Source organism: Camelina sativa, chromosome 3 (assembly GCF_000633955.1).
Source record: "Camelina sativa cultivar DH55 chromosome 3, Cs, whole genome shotgun sequence".
NCBI classification, from domain to species: Eukaryota; Viridiplantae; Streptophyta; class Magnoliopsida; order Brassicales; family Brassicaceae; genus Camelina; species Camelina sativa.
In genome coordinates this window covers 17051166-17070084 of record NC_025687.1, presented here as the reverse complement: position 1 = coordinate 17070084, position 18919 = coordinate 17051166, and the positions used below count along the sequence as shown (strand labels likewise).

Sequence of the window (18919 nt, the reverse complement as noted above, 5' to 3'; positions counted from 1 at the left end):
GAGATATTTTAACTCGCACTATATAATCATAATTTTTAATATTTATTGTTTTATATTATAAATATTAGATTGAGTTGATATGTTATTTATTAAGGTTGTAACCATTTACATTTTATAAGATTGGCGCTTCTTATAAAGTTTAAATATTTATAATACTTGGAATTCTTAAAACGGTTGAGTATTTCTCATATTTGAATTTTCGTAAAAGTTTAAATATGTTATTAATATTTTAAAGGTCTTCTAACTTTTTTAAAAAGTTGAAATATTTATAATATTTAAACTTATTATAAAGTTTAAATATTTAGAATATTTGAAACTTTATAAACATTTAAATATTATAAATATTTCAACTTTTAAAAAAAGTTAGAAGACCTTTATAAACGTTTATAAACCTTTATAGACCTTTATAAACCTTTATAGACCTTTATAATATTTAGAATATTTGAAACTTTATAAACGTTTAAATATTATTAATATTTTTAACATTTTATAAATTTTAAATTTTTGAAAATATAAATATTTATACTTTTTATTAAATATACTATTTATAATATTTAACTTTTTAAAATTTTAAATATTTATAATATTTAACTTTTTAAAATTTTAAATATTTATAATATTTAACTTTTTAAAAATCTTAAAAATAAAGAATCGGAATAAACCAAATAAAAGTTTTGTAAGTTTGAATGTCTGATAAATCAAGCTTTCTACTCATTTGTATTTTGAATCATTTTGGTCTCTTTTATAATATGACTCTGAACTATTGCGCAATTTTTTAGGCGATGTGAAATACTGTACCCATATTTTTTTATTCATCTATTGAGTAATATATATCCGTTTTTAAAAATTTGTATTACATCATATGCAGGAAAAAATTACAATTTTTATTAACTAAATTTATTATAGAATAATTCAAAATAATTTAAATATAAATTCAAATAAAATTGAAAAGGAATCATATATTTATGTTTGAATGAGATAGAAAGATTTCTTTATTTTTTAAATCTTATGTATAATTAATTTTGAAATTTTTGGTAACTAATATTAAAGTCAATGTATTAAATATAAAAATTTTCCAAAAAATATTTTTGAGCAAAAACTGCTGTAAAAATACTAGTATAGATGAAAAAAAAAAAGTCTTGGTTGAACAAATGTGGACAATCCCTTTTATCTATGTTTTATTTACTTTATGGAATTTTATGATATTTGATCTTGTTTTTAATTAGCTTATCTAATATTTATGGTCTGTCGATAAGTCGATTTCACCTATAAGTACCCCTCCCTGTTACTATTGTGCTTGGTGGATAATGAAAAAGATAATATTAAATTAATTATCAAGTTTATGACGCTCATCTTTTTTTATTCTTTTTCTTTCGTGTCTCTATAACAAAATGTCAAAATCTATGCATGACAACGAAAGTAAAATTATTATAATCATCCGAAAGTAAAATAACCACGACGACAAAAGAAAAACTACGAGAACCATTAGAGTAGTTCTTTAAACTATGTTGAATTACTCTACAAATATATCATACTAAGAATCGATAATCATACCAATTAATATCACCATGACTGTGCGGGCTTAACTACAGAGCCAACAGTAGGACCATCCTAGATATATGTTTCATAAGTAAAAGGTTTTTTTTTTTGTATCTTTGATATGTTAAGAAGCCTATTTTTAAAAATTGTCCATAAGCCTAAAAAATGTATAAGCCAGCACATTGATACAATTAATATTTGTCGTTAGAAAATATATTAGTCGGTTGATAATAATATATCAAAATTTATGAAGATAAAATTAAGGATAAGGAAAGTTATTGTTGAAGCTGAAATGTCAAATGCATCGTAGGGCCACAGAAGATTCGGGGCGGCATATTGATATTGAAATCGTCTCTCTTCTGCCCCCACACGGAGTGTACTATGATACCAATGCAAATTGGTAAATTGCGATTATTCTAACTTTTATAAACTACGAGTTTTCCTAGTCATCACTTACTGGATTCTCCAAATTTAGTTTTCAAATTTGTGCAAACAATCAATTCCACTCTTTTCCATTTGGATTTATACAAAAGTGATTTTACAAATTTGAAGCAGTTAGGACTAATAATAAAAACTGATCATATATGTGCCAATTTAAAAACTTTTATTATATATATCTTTGTCTCTTGACGACAACAGTTGTTCATCACACTGATGATTATATTCCTTTTGGTAATAGAAAGTTTAAATGGGTACTCATGCTAAAAACATGTACTTTTAAGGTGGCCATTTCGAATGGTTTGTAATATTTTTTATGGAGTTTATGTCTATGAGTCTATCTAATGGATTCTTTTTTTTTTTTGGTCAAATGGATTCTCTTAATCAATATAATAAAAGATAACATTATCTATTTCCTTGGAGTGTTTTTTATTCTTTCCTTCAAAAATGTATCTATTTCTCGTATAAAACATTCCAAATCATCTGGCAGACTATGAGCCCAAAAATATAATAATATTTGATTCAGTCACATCTTGGTTTGACAAAAGATTACAAATTGAACCCAAGAAAAACATTAATTTCGGATCAAAATTTTATTTTATATGATGAAATAGTTAATCAGTAAAATCAAAATCTTAAATGGTTGGTAACATTAAAATAAAATAAAATGTTTAGGCAGATGCAATATCAACTAGAATTCCATATGGACTGAAGTTGCTGCATTTCAAAAAACTCATCCCTGTCGTACTGACCAAAGAACCGTCCGTATAACTCTTCGTAATCAGTCACTTCCAAGTCCTGCATCCACCCCATCCTCGGGGAGTCTAATGGAAACTCATTAATAGCCTGAATCTGATCAGGAGACAATCCGACCCGAGAAATTCCTTGACCGGAGTCGAGAGATGGTTCAGTAGACCCACCTGGTTTAAACATAAGTGCTGCCTCCTGAGCAGCCGCTTGAACGTGCTCGGGACTCGAGCTCTCCGGCTGAGGAAAACTGTTGGCCAGTTCCGGGAAGTTGAGATTGGTCCCATGACCTCGGAGATGAAGAGCCGCAGCATCGTAGGCCGCTGCTGCCATCTCGGCTGTCTCGTAGCTCCCGAGCCAAATACGGGTTTTCTTACCGGGTTCCCGGATCTCCGACACCCATTTGCCCCATTTCCTCCGACGAACGCCTCTATAAGACACTTGGTCAACGGAGAAGTTGTGCTCTCGTTGACCAATATAGTTGTTTTCCATACAATAATGCAAGGTTGTTTAGCAATGTGTGTGTTTGACAGTGTATACAGAAATGTGCTGCTGATCAGTTTAGAAGTTTGAGCTATCTGTGGTTAAGTGAAATTGTATATATAGAGAAATAAATGAGGAAATAGAATTTGTGGGAGGCGTGTTTGGTTTCAGGTTAAGTGAGCTTCCCACGTAGTTACGTGTGAAGTGGAAATATGCTGTCATGCATGCATGGGTCTCTATTTCGACATGGACTTTGATGGATATTGTTTAAATTAGTAAGGCTGTCTTTAAGCGTGTACAAATAGTGTTTATTTTGAAGACAACCCAGATTTTAAAATTATTTTTCTTTTGGTAGAAGAAAATTTCGAATATTTATATGATTTGGACTTTAATTAACACATTAACGTTTTGTTTAATAAAAACTTTGTACATGTCTTCCAAATAAATTGATATGGTCTTGATTAATAGATTTCTGATTCTATATATCCGGTTTTTAGTTAACAGCTTAATTAAACCGAACATTATATATATTTTAAGTTGATAAAAATAAAACAAAAATTTTAAATATTAAATATTGGTCAGTGTTATAATATTGTAGATTTGTATATATTATAATATGATCAAAATTTTCCAAAATTTTTTTAACCTTTCAACATAGATTTCATATATATTGAAAAAAATCATAAAGATCAAGAACTTTAATAAATATTAATCTATTGTCTTGTAATTCAATTTATATTGTGTCTTTTTGTGTGGTAACTTATTATAAGACCAAATGTATAGAGAACTTACCAATTCTAGTCCTTTGTAACTGTTAATTGATTCGAACTTCAGCTCTCGAATCTAGTTGATGTCATATATATCAAGAATCAAAATGTAGGAAATGCTCGAGCTTTGACAGCAAATGTGATGATAACATATGTAAACTACTCATAGACTATCTATCACATTGACCAGAAAAAAAAAAAGTAAGAAAAAGTCTTTTTTTTTATAACGAAGGTGCGGAGAAGCCCATCAAAATAAAACTAAAAAACAGTAATACTAAAGCCAGACTAGCAAAAAATATTCTGCATCCAAATAGTTTATTGATTTATAGTAAAACCTCGTGCGTCGACTTCTCAAGAAAACAAAAAAAGATAAAGAAACAAAGAAGAAGATATGGTTGCGTGCGTGACGTGGCTGCATAATGGTCACCACCGCCACTAACCACCACACCGTATCGCAATCAGTACGGACCATCCGGTGGTCAAAAAGGTCTCTAGTCTCAGTCTAACCACCCTTTCTGTATTATTGAATCTCTCCACAACATCATATTCTCGACGGACCCTACATGTGAATTCAACAAGTATAACAAAATATTGCTTTACATTCTATTCTTTTGAACTCACATGTCCTTTGTTCCAGAACTCATGAGTGTACTTTAACACTATTCCAAAAAAAGAGTAATTAAGAATTATGTACATAGTAGAACCTATATAATGTACCTATGGAATAAGTAAATATGATATGACAATTTCTACTAGTGTTAAAGAACTTCATAGGATTAATCAATTAACTCTTAACAAATTCATTAATTCTAGTTTATGGGAGGCACGTGCGTGAAAGGGACCGAACCCTTTGACAGGCGGTAGGAGACACGGTACTTTGTATTGTGATATTGTCTGTCTCCCTCTATTGCAATGTCGACCATAATCAAATCAGTTCCTCTTTTTTTTTCGCCATGTCGACAAAAAAATTCTAATAAAAATATATAATCTTTATCAAAAGTTACATCCTCTAATTTTGCCATGTCGAAGAAAAATATATAATCTTCTATCATAGTTACATCATCTTTTCGATAATGAGGTGGGGATTTCATACTATGTCTATGTGTATTAGGAAAATTTTGAATACTTATGTCGCAAATAATTTTACCCATTAAACTATTACACTCGTTAGTCGATCGTTGGTGCTTAGGAGTGTCAAAATAGGCCAATATTAATGAGTCAACTCAATTCAACTCAACTCATGAATCCTAATGAGTTGATGAGTTAAATAAGTTGATGATTAAATGAGTTCATGAATCAAATGAGTTTGGTTATAATGGGTTTATGAGTTATTCACTAACCCATCAATTTCTTTATTATCAACCTAATATCATCAACATCATCATATTATCATCATTTCATAATACTATCATCATCATCATCAAGTCAACAAATATATCATAGTCAACATCATCATACTATCATCATCATCATACTACCATCATGTAACTATCATCATCATCAACATTGTCATACTATCATCATCATCATCATACCTTCATCATCATATTAATATCACCATCATCATATCAACAGATATATCATAGTCAACATGATTTCATCATCATAATCTTATAATTTTCCCCAAAATCCCAAACCCACAATTTTCCCGCCAAAATTTTAAACTTATAATTTTCCCGCCAAAAATGCAAATCCGCAATTTTTCCGCCAAAAACATAAATCCGCTAATTTTGTTTGTAACTAATTTCGAGAGAGAGTTTAATATCATTCTGTCATAATGCGATTCATTTCATTCTTAGTTTTTTTCTTTCTTCCTAATTGTAAATATAGCATTAACAATGAAAAAGAATTAAGTTTACAATCTAATCTGTGATATTATTATAGACCTACAAAAATTATCTTATGCCAAAAAAAAAAAACATGGAATTGGAAATATAATCCAACTAGAATTTAGTTCATATATCCACTGTGAAGTTAAAGGAGTTAGAAAAAGCAATGGCTATTTTGATTGTGGTAATTAACTCTGTTAGTTAGCGTAAATGGTTGGTGACACATCATGAAAAGAATCGAGTATTTTTAAGTAATTTAGCAGATTAATATCAACTAAAATCCCATTATGGACTGTTGGTGCTGCATTTCATAAAAATCATCCCTATCGTATTGAACAAAATAATGTCCGTACAACTCGGCACAATCATTAACTGCCAAGTCATGCATCCATCCCAACCTCGGTGAGTCCAATGGAAATTCATTAATCGCCTGAATCTGATCCGGAGACAATCCGACCCGAGAAAGCCCCTGACTAGACCCGAGTTCTGGTTCACTAGACCCACCCGGTTTAAACATTAGTGCTGCCTCTTGAGCAGCAGCTTGAACGTGCTTGGAACTGGAGCTTGCCGTTTGAGGAAAGCTGTGGGCAAGCTCGGGGAAGTTCAGATGAGACCCACACCCTCGGAGATAAAGAGATGCAGAATCGTAGGCCGCTGCGGCCATCTCGGCTGTCTCATAGCTCCCGAGCCAAATCCGGGTTTTCTTACCGGGTTCTCGTATCTCCGACACCCATTTGCCCCATTTTCTTTGACGGACACCTCTGTAGGACACTTGGTCAATGGAAGAGAAGCATTTCTCTTGTTGACCAACATAACCGTTTTCCATATAATATTAGTGCAATGTTGTTTGGTAATGTGTGTATGTTTCTGTGTGGTATATTAATGAAATGTGCTAATTAGTCTAGACGATAGAGTCTGTAGTTAAGTAAAGTTGTATATATATAGAGAAATAAATGACGGAATAGAATTTGTGGGAGGCTTGTTTGGTTCAGTGTTGTTTGGTAATGTGTGTATGTTTCTGTGTGGTATATTAATGAAATGTGCTAATTAGTCTAGACGATAGAGTCTGTAGTTAAGTAAAGTTGTATATATATAGAGAAATAAATGACGGAATAGAATTTGTGGGAGGCTTGTTTGGTTCAGTGTTGTTTGGTAATGTGTGTATGTTTCTGTGTGGTATATTAATGAAATGTGCTAATTAGTCTAGACGATAGAGTCTGTAGTTAAGTAAAGTTGTATATATATAGAGAAATAAATGACGGAATAGAATTTGTGGGAGGCTTGTTTGGTTCAGTGTTGTTTGGTAATGTGTGTATGTTTCTGTGTGGTATATTAATGAAATGTGCTAATTAGTCTAGACGATAGAGTCTGTAGTTAAGTAAAGTTGTATATATATAGAGAAATAAATGACGGAATAGAATTTGTGGGAGGCTTGTTTGGTTCAGTGAAAGTGAGCTTCCCACGTAGTTACGTGTGAAGTGGAGATATGCTGTCATGCATGCATGGGTCTCTCTATTTCTACATGGACTTTGATGGATATTGTAGAAATTAGCAAGGCTGTCTTTTTAAAGCGTGTACAAATAGTGTGTATTGGGCTTCTAATTTAATTTGGTATTATTTAATAATATTTTGAGCACATTAATATGAGTCTAATAAAATTTAGTTGGCTTGCAAAAAATCTGATGACTGGCCTTGATAAATATAGTTTATATTTGANAAGTATAACAAAATATTGCTTTACATTCTATTCTTTTGAACTCACATGTCCTTTGTTCCAGAACTCATGAGTGTACTTTAACACTATTCCAAAAAAAGAGTAATTAAGAATTATGTACATAGTAGAACCTATATAATGTACCTATGGAATAAGTAAATATGATATGACAATTTCTACTAGTGTTAAAGAACTTCATAGGATTAATCAATTAACTCTTAACAAATTCATTAATTCTAGTTTATGGGAGGCACGTGCGTGAAAGGGACCGAACCCTTTGACAGGCGGTAGGAGACACGGTACTTTGTATTGTGATATTGTCTGTCTCCCTCTATTGCAATGTCGACCATAATCAAATCAGTTCCTCTTTTTTTTTCGCCATGTCGACAAAAAAATTCTAATAAAAATATATAATCTTTATCAAAAGTTACATCCTCTAATTTTGCCATGTCGAAGAAAAATATATAATCTTCTATCATAGTTACATCATCTTTTCGATAATGAGGTGGGGATTTCATACTATGTCTATGTGTATTAGGAAAATTTTGAATACTTATGTCGCAAATAATTTTACCCATTAAACTATTACACTCGTTAGTCGATCGTTGGTGCTTAGGAGTGTCAAAATAGGCCAATATTAATGAGTCAACTCAATTCAACTCAACTCATGAATCCTAATGAGTTGATGAGTTAAATAAGTTGATGATTAAATGAGTTCATGAATCAAATGAGTTTGGTTATAATGGGTTTATGAGTTATTCACTAACCCATCAATTTCTTTATTATCAACCTAATATCATCAACATCATCATATTATCATCATTTCATAATACTATCATCATCATCATCAAGTCAACAAATATATCATAGTCAACATCATCATACTATCATCATCATCATACTACCATCATGTAACTATCATCATCATCAACATTGTCATACTATCATCATCATCATCATACCTTCATCATCATATTAATATCACCATCATCATATCAACAGATATATCATAGTCAACATGATTTCATCATCATAATCTTATAATTTTCCCCAAAATCCCAAACCCACAATTTTCCCGCCAAAATTTTAAACTTATAATTTTCCCGCCAAAAATGCAAATCCGCAATTTTTCCGCCAAAAACATAAATCCGCTAATTTTGTTTGTAACTAATTTCGAGAGAGAGTTTAATATCATTCTGTCATAATGCGATTCATTTCATTCTTAGTTTTTTTCTTTCTTCCTAATTGTAAATATAGCATTAACAATGAAAAAGAATTAAGTTTACAATCTAATCTGTGATATTATTATAGACCTACAAAAATTATCTTATGCCAAAAAAAAAAAACATGGAATTGGAAATATAATCCAACTAGAATTTAGTTCATATATCCACTGTGAAGTTAAAGGAGTTAGAAAAAGCAATGGCTATTTTGATTGTGGTAATTAACTCTGTTAGTTAGCGTAAATGGTTGGTGACACATCATGAAAAGAATCGAGTATTTTTAAGTAATTTAGCAGATTAATATCAACTAAAATCCCATTATGGACTGTTGGTGCTGCATTTCATAAAAATCATCCCTATCGTATTGAACAAAATAATGTCCGTACAACTCGGCACAATCATTAACTGCCAAGTCATGCATCCATCCCAACCTCGGTGAGTCCAATGGAAATTCATTAATCGCCTGAATCTGATCCGGAGACAATCCGACCCGAGAAAGCCCCTGACTAGACCCGAGTTCTGGTTCACTAGACCCACCCGGTTTAAACATTAGTGCTGCCTCTTGAGCAGCAGCTTGAACGTGCTTGGAACTGGAGCTTGCCGTTTGAGGAAAGCTGTGGGCAAGCTCGGGGAAGTTCAGATGAGACCCACACCCTCGGAGATAAAGAGATGCAGAATCGTAGGCCGCTGCGGCCATCTCGGCTGTCTCATAGCTCCCGAGCCAAATCCGGGTTTTCTTACCGGGTTCTCGTATCTCCGACACCCATTTGCCCCATTTTCTTTGACGGACACCTCTGTAGGACACTTGGTCAATGGAAGAGAAGCATTTCTCTTGTTGACCAACATAACCGTTTTCCATATAATATTAGTGCAATGTTGTTTGGTAATGTGTGTATGTTTCTGTGTGGTATATTAATGAAATGTGCTAATTAGTCTAGACGATAGAGTCTGTAGTTAAGTAAAGTTGTATATATATAGAGAAATAAATGACGGAATAGAATTTGTGGGAGGCTTGTTTGGTTCAGTGTTGTTTGGTAATGTGTGTATGTTTCTGTGTGGTATATTAATGAAATGTGCTAATTAGTCTAGACGATAGAGTCTGTAGTTAAGTAAAGTTGTATATATATAGAGAAATAAATGACGGAATAGAATTTGTGGGAGGCTTGTTTGGTTCAGTGTTGTTTGGTAATGTGTGTATGTTTCTGTGTGGTATATTAATGAAATGTGCTAATTAGTCTAGACGATAGAGTCTGTAGTTAAGTAAAGTTGTATATATATAGAGAAATAAATGACGGAATAGAATTTGTGGGAGGCTTGTTTGGTTCAGTGTTGTTTGGTAATGTGTGTATGTTTCTGTGTGGTATATTAATGAAATGTGCTAATTAGTCTAGACGATAGAGTCTGTAGTTAAGTAAAGTTGTATATATATAGAGAAATAAATGACGGAATAGAATTTGTGGGAGGCTTGTTTGGTTCAGTGAAAGTGAGCTTCCCACGTAGTTACGTGTGAAGTGGAGATATGCTGTCATGCATGCATGGGTCTCTCTATTTCTACATGGACTTTGATGGATATTGTAGAAATTAGCAAGGCTGTCTTTTTAAAGCGTGTACAAATAGTGTGTATTGGGCTTCTAATTTAATTTGGTATTATTTAATAATATTTTGAGCACATTAATATGAGTCTAATAAAATTTAGTTGGCTTGCAAAAAATCTGATGACTGGCCTTGATAAATATAGTTTATATTTGAGAGAAATGAAAATAAATGTTTCATAATTAAGGATCATTTAATATCTTTACCGGCAGATATGATTATGGAATTATTTTCTTTTAAGTTAATGTAACATACAATTGTGTTATGTTGTGTGAACTAGTATGAACAAATGAAAAGAAAATTTACTTAAGTCCTTAATATATGTGTTGGTTAGAAATTTAGGCTTTGCATCTATCTAGTTGATATCCCATGGAATAGCATTAAAATACTTTCGTACTAAAGTCCATATACTGTATGTCATATCTCAAGAGTCAAAATGTAGAAAAATAGCTCGAGTCTTGACAGCAAATGTGATACTTAAAATATGTAACTACCGATAGACTATAAAACTGAACAAAAACGAGAGAGTGTTGTTAATTAATAACGAAGGTACGGAGAAAAATCTATGTAAATANTCCCTCTATTGCAATGTCGACCATAATCAAATCAGTTCCTCTTTTTTTTTCGCCATGTCGACAAAAAAATTCTAATAAAAATATATAATCTTTATCAAAAGTTACATCCTCTAATTTTGCCATGTCGAAGAAAAATATATAATCTTCTATCATAGTTACATCATCTTTTCGATAATGAGGTGGGGATTTCATACTATGTCTATGTGTATTAGGAAAATTTTGAATACTTATGTCGCAAATAATTTTACCCATTAAACTATTACACTCGTTAGTCGATCGTTGGTGCTTAGGAGTGTCAAAATAGGCCAATATTAATGAGTCAACTCAATTCAACTCAACTCATGAATCCTAATGAGTTGATGAGTTAAATAAGTTGATGATTAAATGAGTTCATGAATCAAATGAGTTTGGTTATAATGGGTTTATGAGTTATTCACTAACCCATCAATTTCTTTATTATCAACCTAATATCATCAACATCATCATATTATCATCATTTCATAATACTATCATCATCATCATCAAGTCAACAAATATATCATAGTCAACATCATCATACTATCATCATCATCATACTACCATCATGTAACTATCATCATCATCAACATTGTCATACTATCATCATCATCATCATACCTTCATCATCATATTAATATCACCATCATCATATCAACAGATATATCATAGTCAACATGATTTCATCATCATAATCTTATAATTTTCCCCAAAATCCCAAACCCACAATTTTCCCGCCAAAATTTTAAACTTATAATTTTCCCGCCAAAAATGCAAATCCGCAATTTTTCCGCCAAAAACATAAATCCGCTAATTTTGTTTGTAACTAATTTCGAGAGAGAGTTTAATATCATTCTGTCATAATGCGATTCATTTCATTCTTAGTTTTTTTCTTTCTTCCTAATTGTAAATATAGCATTAACAATGAAAAAGAATTAAGTTTACAATCTAATCTGTGATATTATTATAGACCTACAAAAATTATCTTATGCCAAAAAAAAAAAACATGGAATTGGAAATATAATCCAACTAGAATTTAGTTCATATATCCACTGTGAAGTTAAAGGAGTTAGAAAAAGCAATGGCTATTTTGATTGTGGTAATTAACTCTGTTAGTTAGCGTAAATGGTTGGTGACACATCATGAAAAGAATCGAGTATTTTTAAGTAATTTAGCAGATTAATATCAACTAAAATCCCATTATGGACTGTTGGTGCTGCATTTCATAAAAATCATCCCTATCGTATTGAACAAAATAATGTCCGTACAACTCGGCACAATCATTAACTGCCAAGTCATGCATCCATCCCAACCTCGGTGAGTCCAATGGAAATTCATTAATCGCCTGAATCTGATCCGGAGACAATCCGACCCGAGAAAGCCCCTGACTAGACCCGAGTTCTGGTTCACTAGACCCACCCGGTTTAAACATTAGTGCTGCCTCTTGAGCAGCAGCTTGAACGTGCTTGGAACTGGAGCTTGCCGTTTGAGGAAAGCTGTGGGCAAGCTCGGGGAAGTTCAGATGAGACCCACACCCTCGGAGATAAAGAGATGCAGAATCGTAGGCCGCTGCGGCCATCTCGGCTGTCTCATAGCTCCCGAGCCAAATCCGGGTTTTCTTACCGGGTTCTCGTATCTCCGACACCCATTTGCCCCATTTTCTTTGACGGACACCTCTGTAGGACACTTGGTCAATGGAAGAGAAGCATTTCTCTTGTTGACCAACATAACCGTTTTCCATATAATATTAGTGCAATGTTGTTTGGTAATGTGTGTATGTTTCTGTGTGGTATATTAATGAAATGTGCTAATTAGTCTAGACGATAGAGTCTGTAGTTAAGTAAAGTTGTATATATATAGAGAAATAAATGACGGAATAGAATTTGTGGGAGGCTTGTTTGGTTCAGTGTTGTTTGGTAATGTGTGTATGTTTCTGTGTGGTATATTAATGAAATGTGCTAATTAGTCTAGACGATAGAGTCTGTAGTTAAGTAAAGTTGTATATATATAGAGAAATAAATGACGGAATAGAATTTGTGGGAGGCTTGTTTGGTTCAGTGTTGTTTGGTAATGTGTGTATGTTTCTGTGTGGTATATTAATGAAATGTGCTAATTAGTCTAGACGATAGAGTCTGTAGTTAAGTAAAGTTGTATATATATAGAGAAATAAATGACGGAATAGAATTTGTGGGAGGCTTGTTTGGTTCAGTGTTGTTTGGTAATGTGTGTATGTTTCTGTGTGGTATATTAATGAAATGTGCTAATTAGTCTAGACGATAGAGTCTGTAGTTAAGTAAAGTTGTATATATATAGAGAAATAAATGACGGAATAGAATTTGTGGGAGGCTTGTTTGGTTCAGTGAAAGTGAGCTTCCCACGTAGTTACGTGTGAAGTGGAGATATGCTGTCATGCATGCATGGGTCTCTCTATTTCTACATGGACTTTGATGGATATTGTAGAAATTAGCAAGGCTGTCTTTTTAAAGCGTGTACAAATAGTGTGTATTGGGCTTCTAATTTAATTTGGTATTATTTAATAATATTTTGAGCACATTAATATGAGTCTAATAAAATTTAGTTGGCTTGCAAAAAATCTGATGACTGGCCTTGATAAATATAGTTTATATTTGAGAGAAATGAAAATAAATGTTTCATAATTAAGGATCATTTAATATCTTTACCGGCAGATATGATTATGGAATTATTTTCTTTTAAGTTAATGTAACATACAATTGTGTTATGTTGTGTGAACTAGTATGAACAAATGAAAAGAAAATTTACTTAAGTCCTTAATATATGTGTTGGTTAGAAATTTAGGCTTTGCATCTATCTAGTTGATATCCCATGGAATAGCATTAAAATACTTTCGTACTAAAGTCCATATACTGTATGTCATATCTCAAGAGTCAAAATGTAGAAAAATAGCTCGAGTCTTGACAGCAAATGTGATACTTAAAATATGTAACTACCGATAGACTATAAAACTGAACAAAAACGAGAGAGTGTTGTTAATTAATAACGAAGGTACGGAGAAAAATCTATGTAAATAAAACCAAAATATGGTTCAACAAAATAGAAATACTAAAGCCAGATCGACAATTATTTCATCCTTTTATTAATTATAGAAAAAGGTTGTGTGTCCAATTCCTAAAGAACAAGAAACAAATAAAAAGAGAAGAAAGAAAGAAAATATGGCCGTTGTATGACGTGGCTGCATACTGGTCACCACCGCTACTGACCACCACACCGTATCGTAGTCCGTACGTACCATCATAGTGGTCAAAGAGGTCCGGCCTCAATCTAAGCACCAAGGGCGGAGGCAGTTAATGGTGAGGGGATCAGCTGACCCTACTAATTTTTTTTTGGTATATTTTCAGTTAGAAATAACAAAATGATCTCCCTAAATTTTGTATTTTAACTTTACTAAATTTAATTTTTTTTTATTCTGATACCTTTAGATTTTGACCCCTCTAAAATCTGGCTCTGGCTTTGCCAAAGCTAACCACCCTTTCTGTATTATTACTTCTCCACAAGTTCCTATTTTCGAAAAGACCCTACATGTGACTTGAACAATTATAAGAAAATCTTGCTTTTCATGATTATGTTCTTTTAAACTCACATGTTCCTTTGTTCAAGAACTCATGAGTGAATTTATTATATTTTTTTGACATAAAATATATTAGATTAGTACTGATGAACCAATTGGGAGGAGAGTCGTTTACATAATTAATAACATCCAGTTGAGTATGAACTTGTTCGGCAAGCATATTAGCATTACTAGAAAACAAAGTTAAAGAGAAACTCAAAAATTCTTTTATGTCTACCTTGATGTCGTTGAGATAAGCTGAAAAAGCTGGCTATTTAGAAAAGAAATATATCATCTTCACCAAATCTGAACAGTATATGTAAAAAGTCACATCAAAAAATTCGTATCCTATCATGCATAGCATATCCTATCATGTATCCTATCATAGCGCAAACAAATATTTCGACTTTAGTGAATTTATTACTTAAATACTAATTGAAAAAAGAGTACCAAGATTATGTAGTAGAAATGTTAATCCTATATTCATTCCTATAAAAACATCGGATCATATAATGTGACAATGTGTACTACTTCATAGGATTTATCATTTATCTTCGTACTATATAATATTCATTCATTCCAGATTTTGTGTCGCATGTGCTATATAATACTCAATAATTTTTATAACTTTAGTGACAAGAAAGGCTGAGTGGTTTGGCCATAAAATCTTATAAGATAGAATTGGTCGAAGAACACGATATTATGTGATTTTTGTGAATACTTTTATAGAATACAACTACAAGTAATAATCTTTTGTCTTTAGAATTTAATAAATTGATGAAGGTAAGAACACCATATTAAAAGAATAATTGTATTAACTCTCATGATTATAATAATACAATATGTGTTCTTTCTTATATATATAGAGATATAGTTTAGAATTTTCTAATCTAATATATATATATATATATAAATAATACATTAGAGATAAATGTAAATCNTTTTCTTACCGGGTTCTCGTATCTCCGACACCCATTTGCCCCATTTTCTTTGACGGACACCTCTGTAGGACACTTGGTCAATGGAAGAGAAGCATTTCTCTTGTTGACCAACATAACCGTTTTCCATATAATATTAGTGCAATGTTGTTTGGTAATGTGTGTATGTTTCTGTGTGGTATATTAATGAAATGTGCTAATTAGTCTAGACGATAGAGTCTGTAGTTAAGTAAAGTTGTATATATATAGAGAAATAAATGACGGAATAGAATTTGTGGGAGGCTTGTTTGGTTCAGTGTTGTTTGGTAATGTGTGTATGTTTCTGTGTGGTATATTAATGAAATGTGCTAATTAGTCTAGACGATAGAGTCTGTAGTTAAGTAAAGTTGTATATATATAGAGAAATAAATGACGGAATAGAATTTGTGGGAGGCTTGTTTGGTTCAGTGTTGTTTGGTAATGTGTGTATGTTTCTGTGTGGTATATTAATGAAATGTGCTAATTAGTCTAGACGATAGAGTCTGTAGTTAAGTAAAGTTGTATATATATAGAGAAATAAATGACGGAATAGAATTTGTGGGAGGCTTGTTTGGTTCAGTGTTGTTTGGTAATGTGTGTATGTTTCTGTGTGGTATATTAATGAAATGTGCTAATTAGTCTAGACGATAGAGTCTGTAGTTAAGTAAAGTTGTATATATATAGAGAAATAAATGACGGAATAGAATTTGTGGGAGGCTTGTTTGGTTCAGTGAAAGTGAGCTTCCCACGTAGTTACGTGTGAAGTGGAGATATGCTGTCATGCATGCATGGGTCTCTCTATTTCTACATGGACTTTGATGGATATTGTAGAAATTAGCAAGGCTGTCTTTTTAAAGCGTGTACAAATAGTGTGTATTGGGCTTCTAATTTAATTTGGTATTATTTAATAATATTTTGAGCACATTAATATGAGTCTAATAAAATTTAGTTGGCTTGCAAAAAATCTGATGACTGGCCTTGATAAATATAGTTTATATTTGAGAGAAATGAAAATAAATGTTTCATAATTAAGGATCATTTAATATCTTTACCGGCAGATATGATTATGGAATTATTTTCTTTTAAGTTAATGTAACATACAATTGTGTTATGTTGTGTGAACTAGTATGAACAAATGAAAAGAAAATTTACTTAAGTCCTTAATATATGTGTTGGTTAGAAATTTAGGCTTTGCATCTATCTAGTTGATATCCCATGGAATAGCATTAAAATACTTTCGTACTAAAGTCCATATACTGTATGTCATATCTCAAGAGTCAAAATGTAGAAAAATAGCTCGAGTCTTGACAGCAAATGTGATACTTAAAATATGTAACTACCGATAGACTATAAAACTGAACAAAAACGAGAGAGTGTTGTTAATTAATAACGAAGGTACGGAGAAAAATCTATGTAAATAAAACCAAAATATGGTTCAACAAAATAGAAATACTAAAGCCAGATCGACAATTATTTCATCCTTTTATTAATTATAGAAAAAGGTTGTGTGTCCAATTCCTAAAGAACAAGAAACAAATAAAAAGAGAAGAAAGAAAGAAAATATGGCCGTTGTATGACGTGGCTGCATACTGGTCACCACCGCTACTGACCACCACACCGTATCGTAGTCCGTACGTACCATCATAGTGGTCAAAGAGGTCCGGCCTCAATCTAAGCACCAAGGGCGGAGGCAGTTAATGGTGAGGGGATCAGCTGACCCTACTAATTTTTTTTTGGTATATTTTCAGTTAGAAATAACAAAATGATCTCCCTAAATTTTGTATTTTAACTTTACTAAATTTAATTTTTTTTTATTCTGATACCTTTAGATTTTGACCCCTCTAAAATCTGGCTCTGGCTTTGCCAAAGCTAACCACCCTTTCTGTATTATTACTTCTCCACAAGTTCCTATTTTCGAAAAGACCCTACATGTGACTTGAACAATTATAAGAAAATCTTGCTTTTCATGATTATGTTCTTTTAAACTCACATGTTCCTTTGTTCAAGAACTCATGAGTGAATTTATTATATTTTTTTGACATAAAATATATTAGATTAGTACTGATGAACCAATTGGGAGGAGAGTCGTTTACATAATTAATAACATCCAGTTGAGTATGAACTTGTTCGGCAAGCATATTAGCATTACTAGAAAACAAAGTTAAAGAGAAACTCAAAAATTCTTTTATGTCTACCTTGATGTCGTTGAGATAAGCTGAAAAAGCTGGCTATTTAGAAAAGAAATATATCATCTTCACCAAATCTGAACAGTATATGTAAAAAGTCACATCAAAAAATTCGTATCCTATCATGCATAGCATATCCTATCATGTATCCTATCATAGCGCAAACAAATATTTCGACTTTAGTGAATTTATTACTTAAATACTAATTGAAAAAAGAGTACCAAGATTATGTAGTAGAAATGTTAATCCTATATTCATTCCTATAAAAACATCGGATCATATAATGTGACAATGTGTACTACTTCATAGGATTTATCATTTATCTTCGTACTATATAATATTCATTCATTCCAGATTTTGTGTCGCATGTGCTATATAATACTCAATAATTTTTATAACTTTAGTGACAAGAAAGGCTGAGTGGTTTGGCCATAAAATCTTATAAGATAGAATTGGTCGAAGAACACGATATTATGTGATTTTTGTGAATACTTTTATAGAATACAACTACAAGTAATAATCTTTTGTCTTTAGAATTTAATAAATTGATGAAGGTAAGAACACCATATTAAAAGAATAATTGTATTAACTCTCATGATTATAATAATACAATATGTGTTCTTTCTTATATATATAGAGATATAGTTTAGAATTTTCTAATCTAATATATATATATATATATAAATAATACATTAGAGATAAATGTAAATCTTCCTAATCATGATCTTCTAAGTATTCATGATTTTTATAATTTCAACTGTACGATCTGGTGTACTATTTTTCTCCATCTCTCCGATAGTTTCGTTAAAATACTTTCTGTTAAAATACGATCTGATGCCTCTTTAAGCTTAGGCACGATACTAAATCATTTATCTGTGTTGCTTAGGACTATTTTTAGGTTCTCGAATTTAGATGATAACATGAAATTGGCGTAAAACGAGTATTGAACCAAAGTCCATATATGCCCATATCTCAAGCGTCACGTTGTAGAAACAAAACTCCAGTCTCGACAACATATGTAAACTACCCATAGACTGAAAATAAGCTACGTTGACCAAATTAAAAATGCATTATTCAACCATACTATACTATACTATACTATACTATAGTAAAAGAGAAGTACAACTTTCGCACAAAAATACCCGTGAGGCCAACAAAGGAACCATCTGTGAAAATGACAGATTTGACTTTAGTGTTCCTCCAATCGGATTATATTTCTAACCATACCCGAAATTCGAAAATCGGATCTACTTGATTTCATTTGGGCT

General features: G+C 31.8%; 4 protein-coding genes across 4 annotated transcripts; all 4 read right to left on the bottom strand.

Moving 5' to 3' along the window:
• LOC104777376 (ethylene-responsive transcription factor ERF022) lies at window positions 2474-3276 on the bottom strand. The gene has a single exon (XM_010501613.1). The coding sequence runs from the start codon at window positions 3214-3216 to the stop codon at window positions 2665-2667; it is 552 nt and encodes a 183-aa protein (XP_010499915.1). The 5' UTR covers window positions 3217-3276; the 3' UTR covers window positions 2474-2664.
• On the bottom strand, window positions 6078-6629 carry LOC104779068 (ethylene-responsive transcription factor ERF022-like). Its single transcript, XM_010503461.1, has one exon. The coding sequence runs from the start codon at window positions 6627-6629 to the stop codon at window positions 6078-6080; it is 552 nt and encodes a 183-aa protein (XP_010501763.1).
• LOC104779067 (ethylene-responsive transcription factor ERF022-like) lies at window positions 9048-9599 on the bottom strand. Its single transcript, XM_010503460.1, has one exon. It carries the CDS (start codon window positions 9597-9599, stop codon window positions 9048-9050), a length of 552 nt encoding a protein of 183 aa, XP_010501762.1.
• LOC104779066 (ethylene-responsive transcription factor ERF022-like) lies at window positions 12113-12664 on the bottom strand. Its single transcript, XM_010503459.1, has one exon. The coding sequence runs from the start codon at window positions 12662-12664 to the stop codon at window positions 12113-12115; it is 552 nt and encodes a 183-aa protein (XP_010501761.1).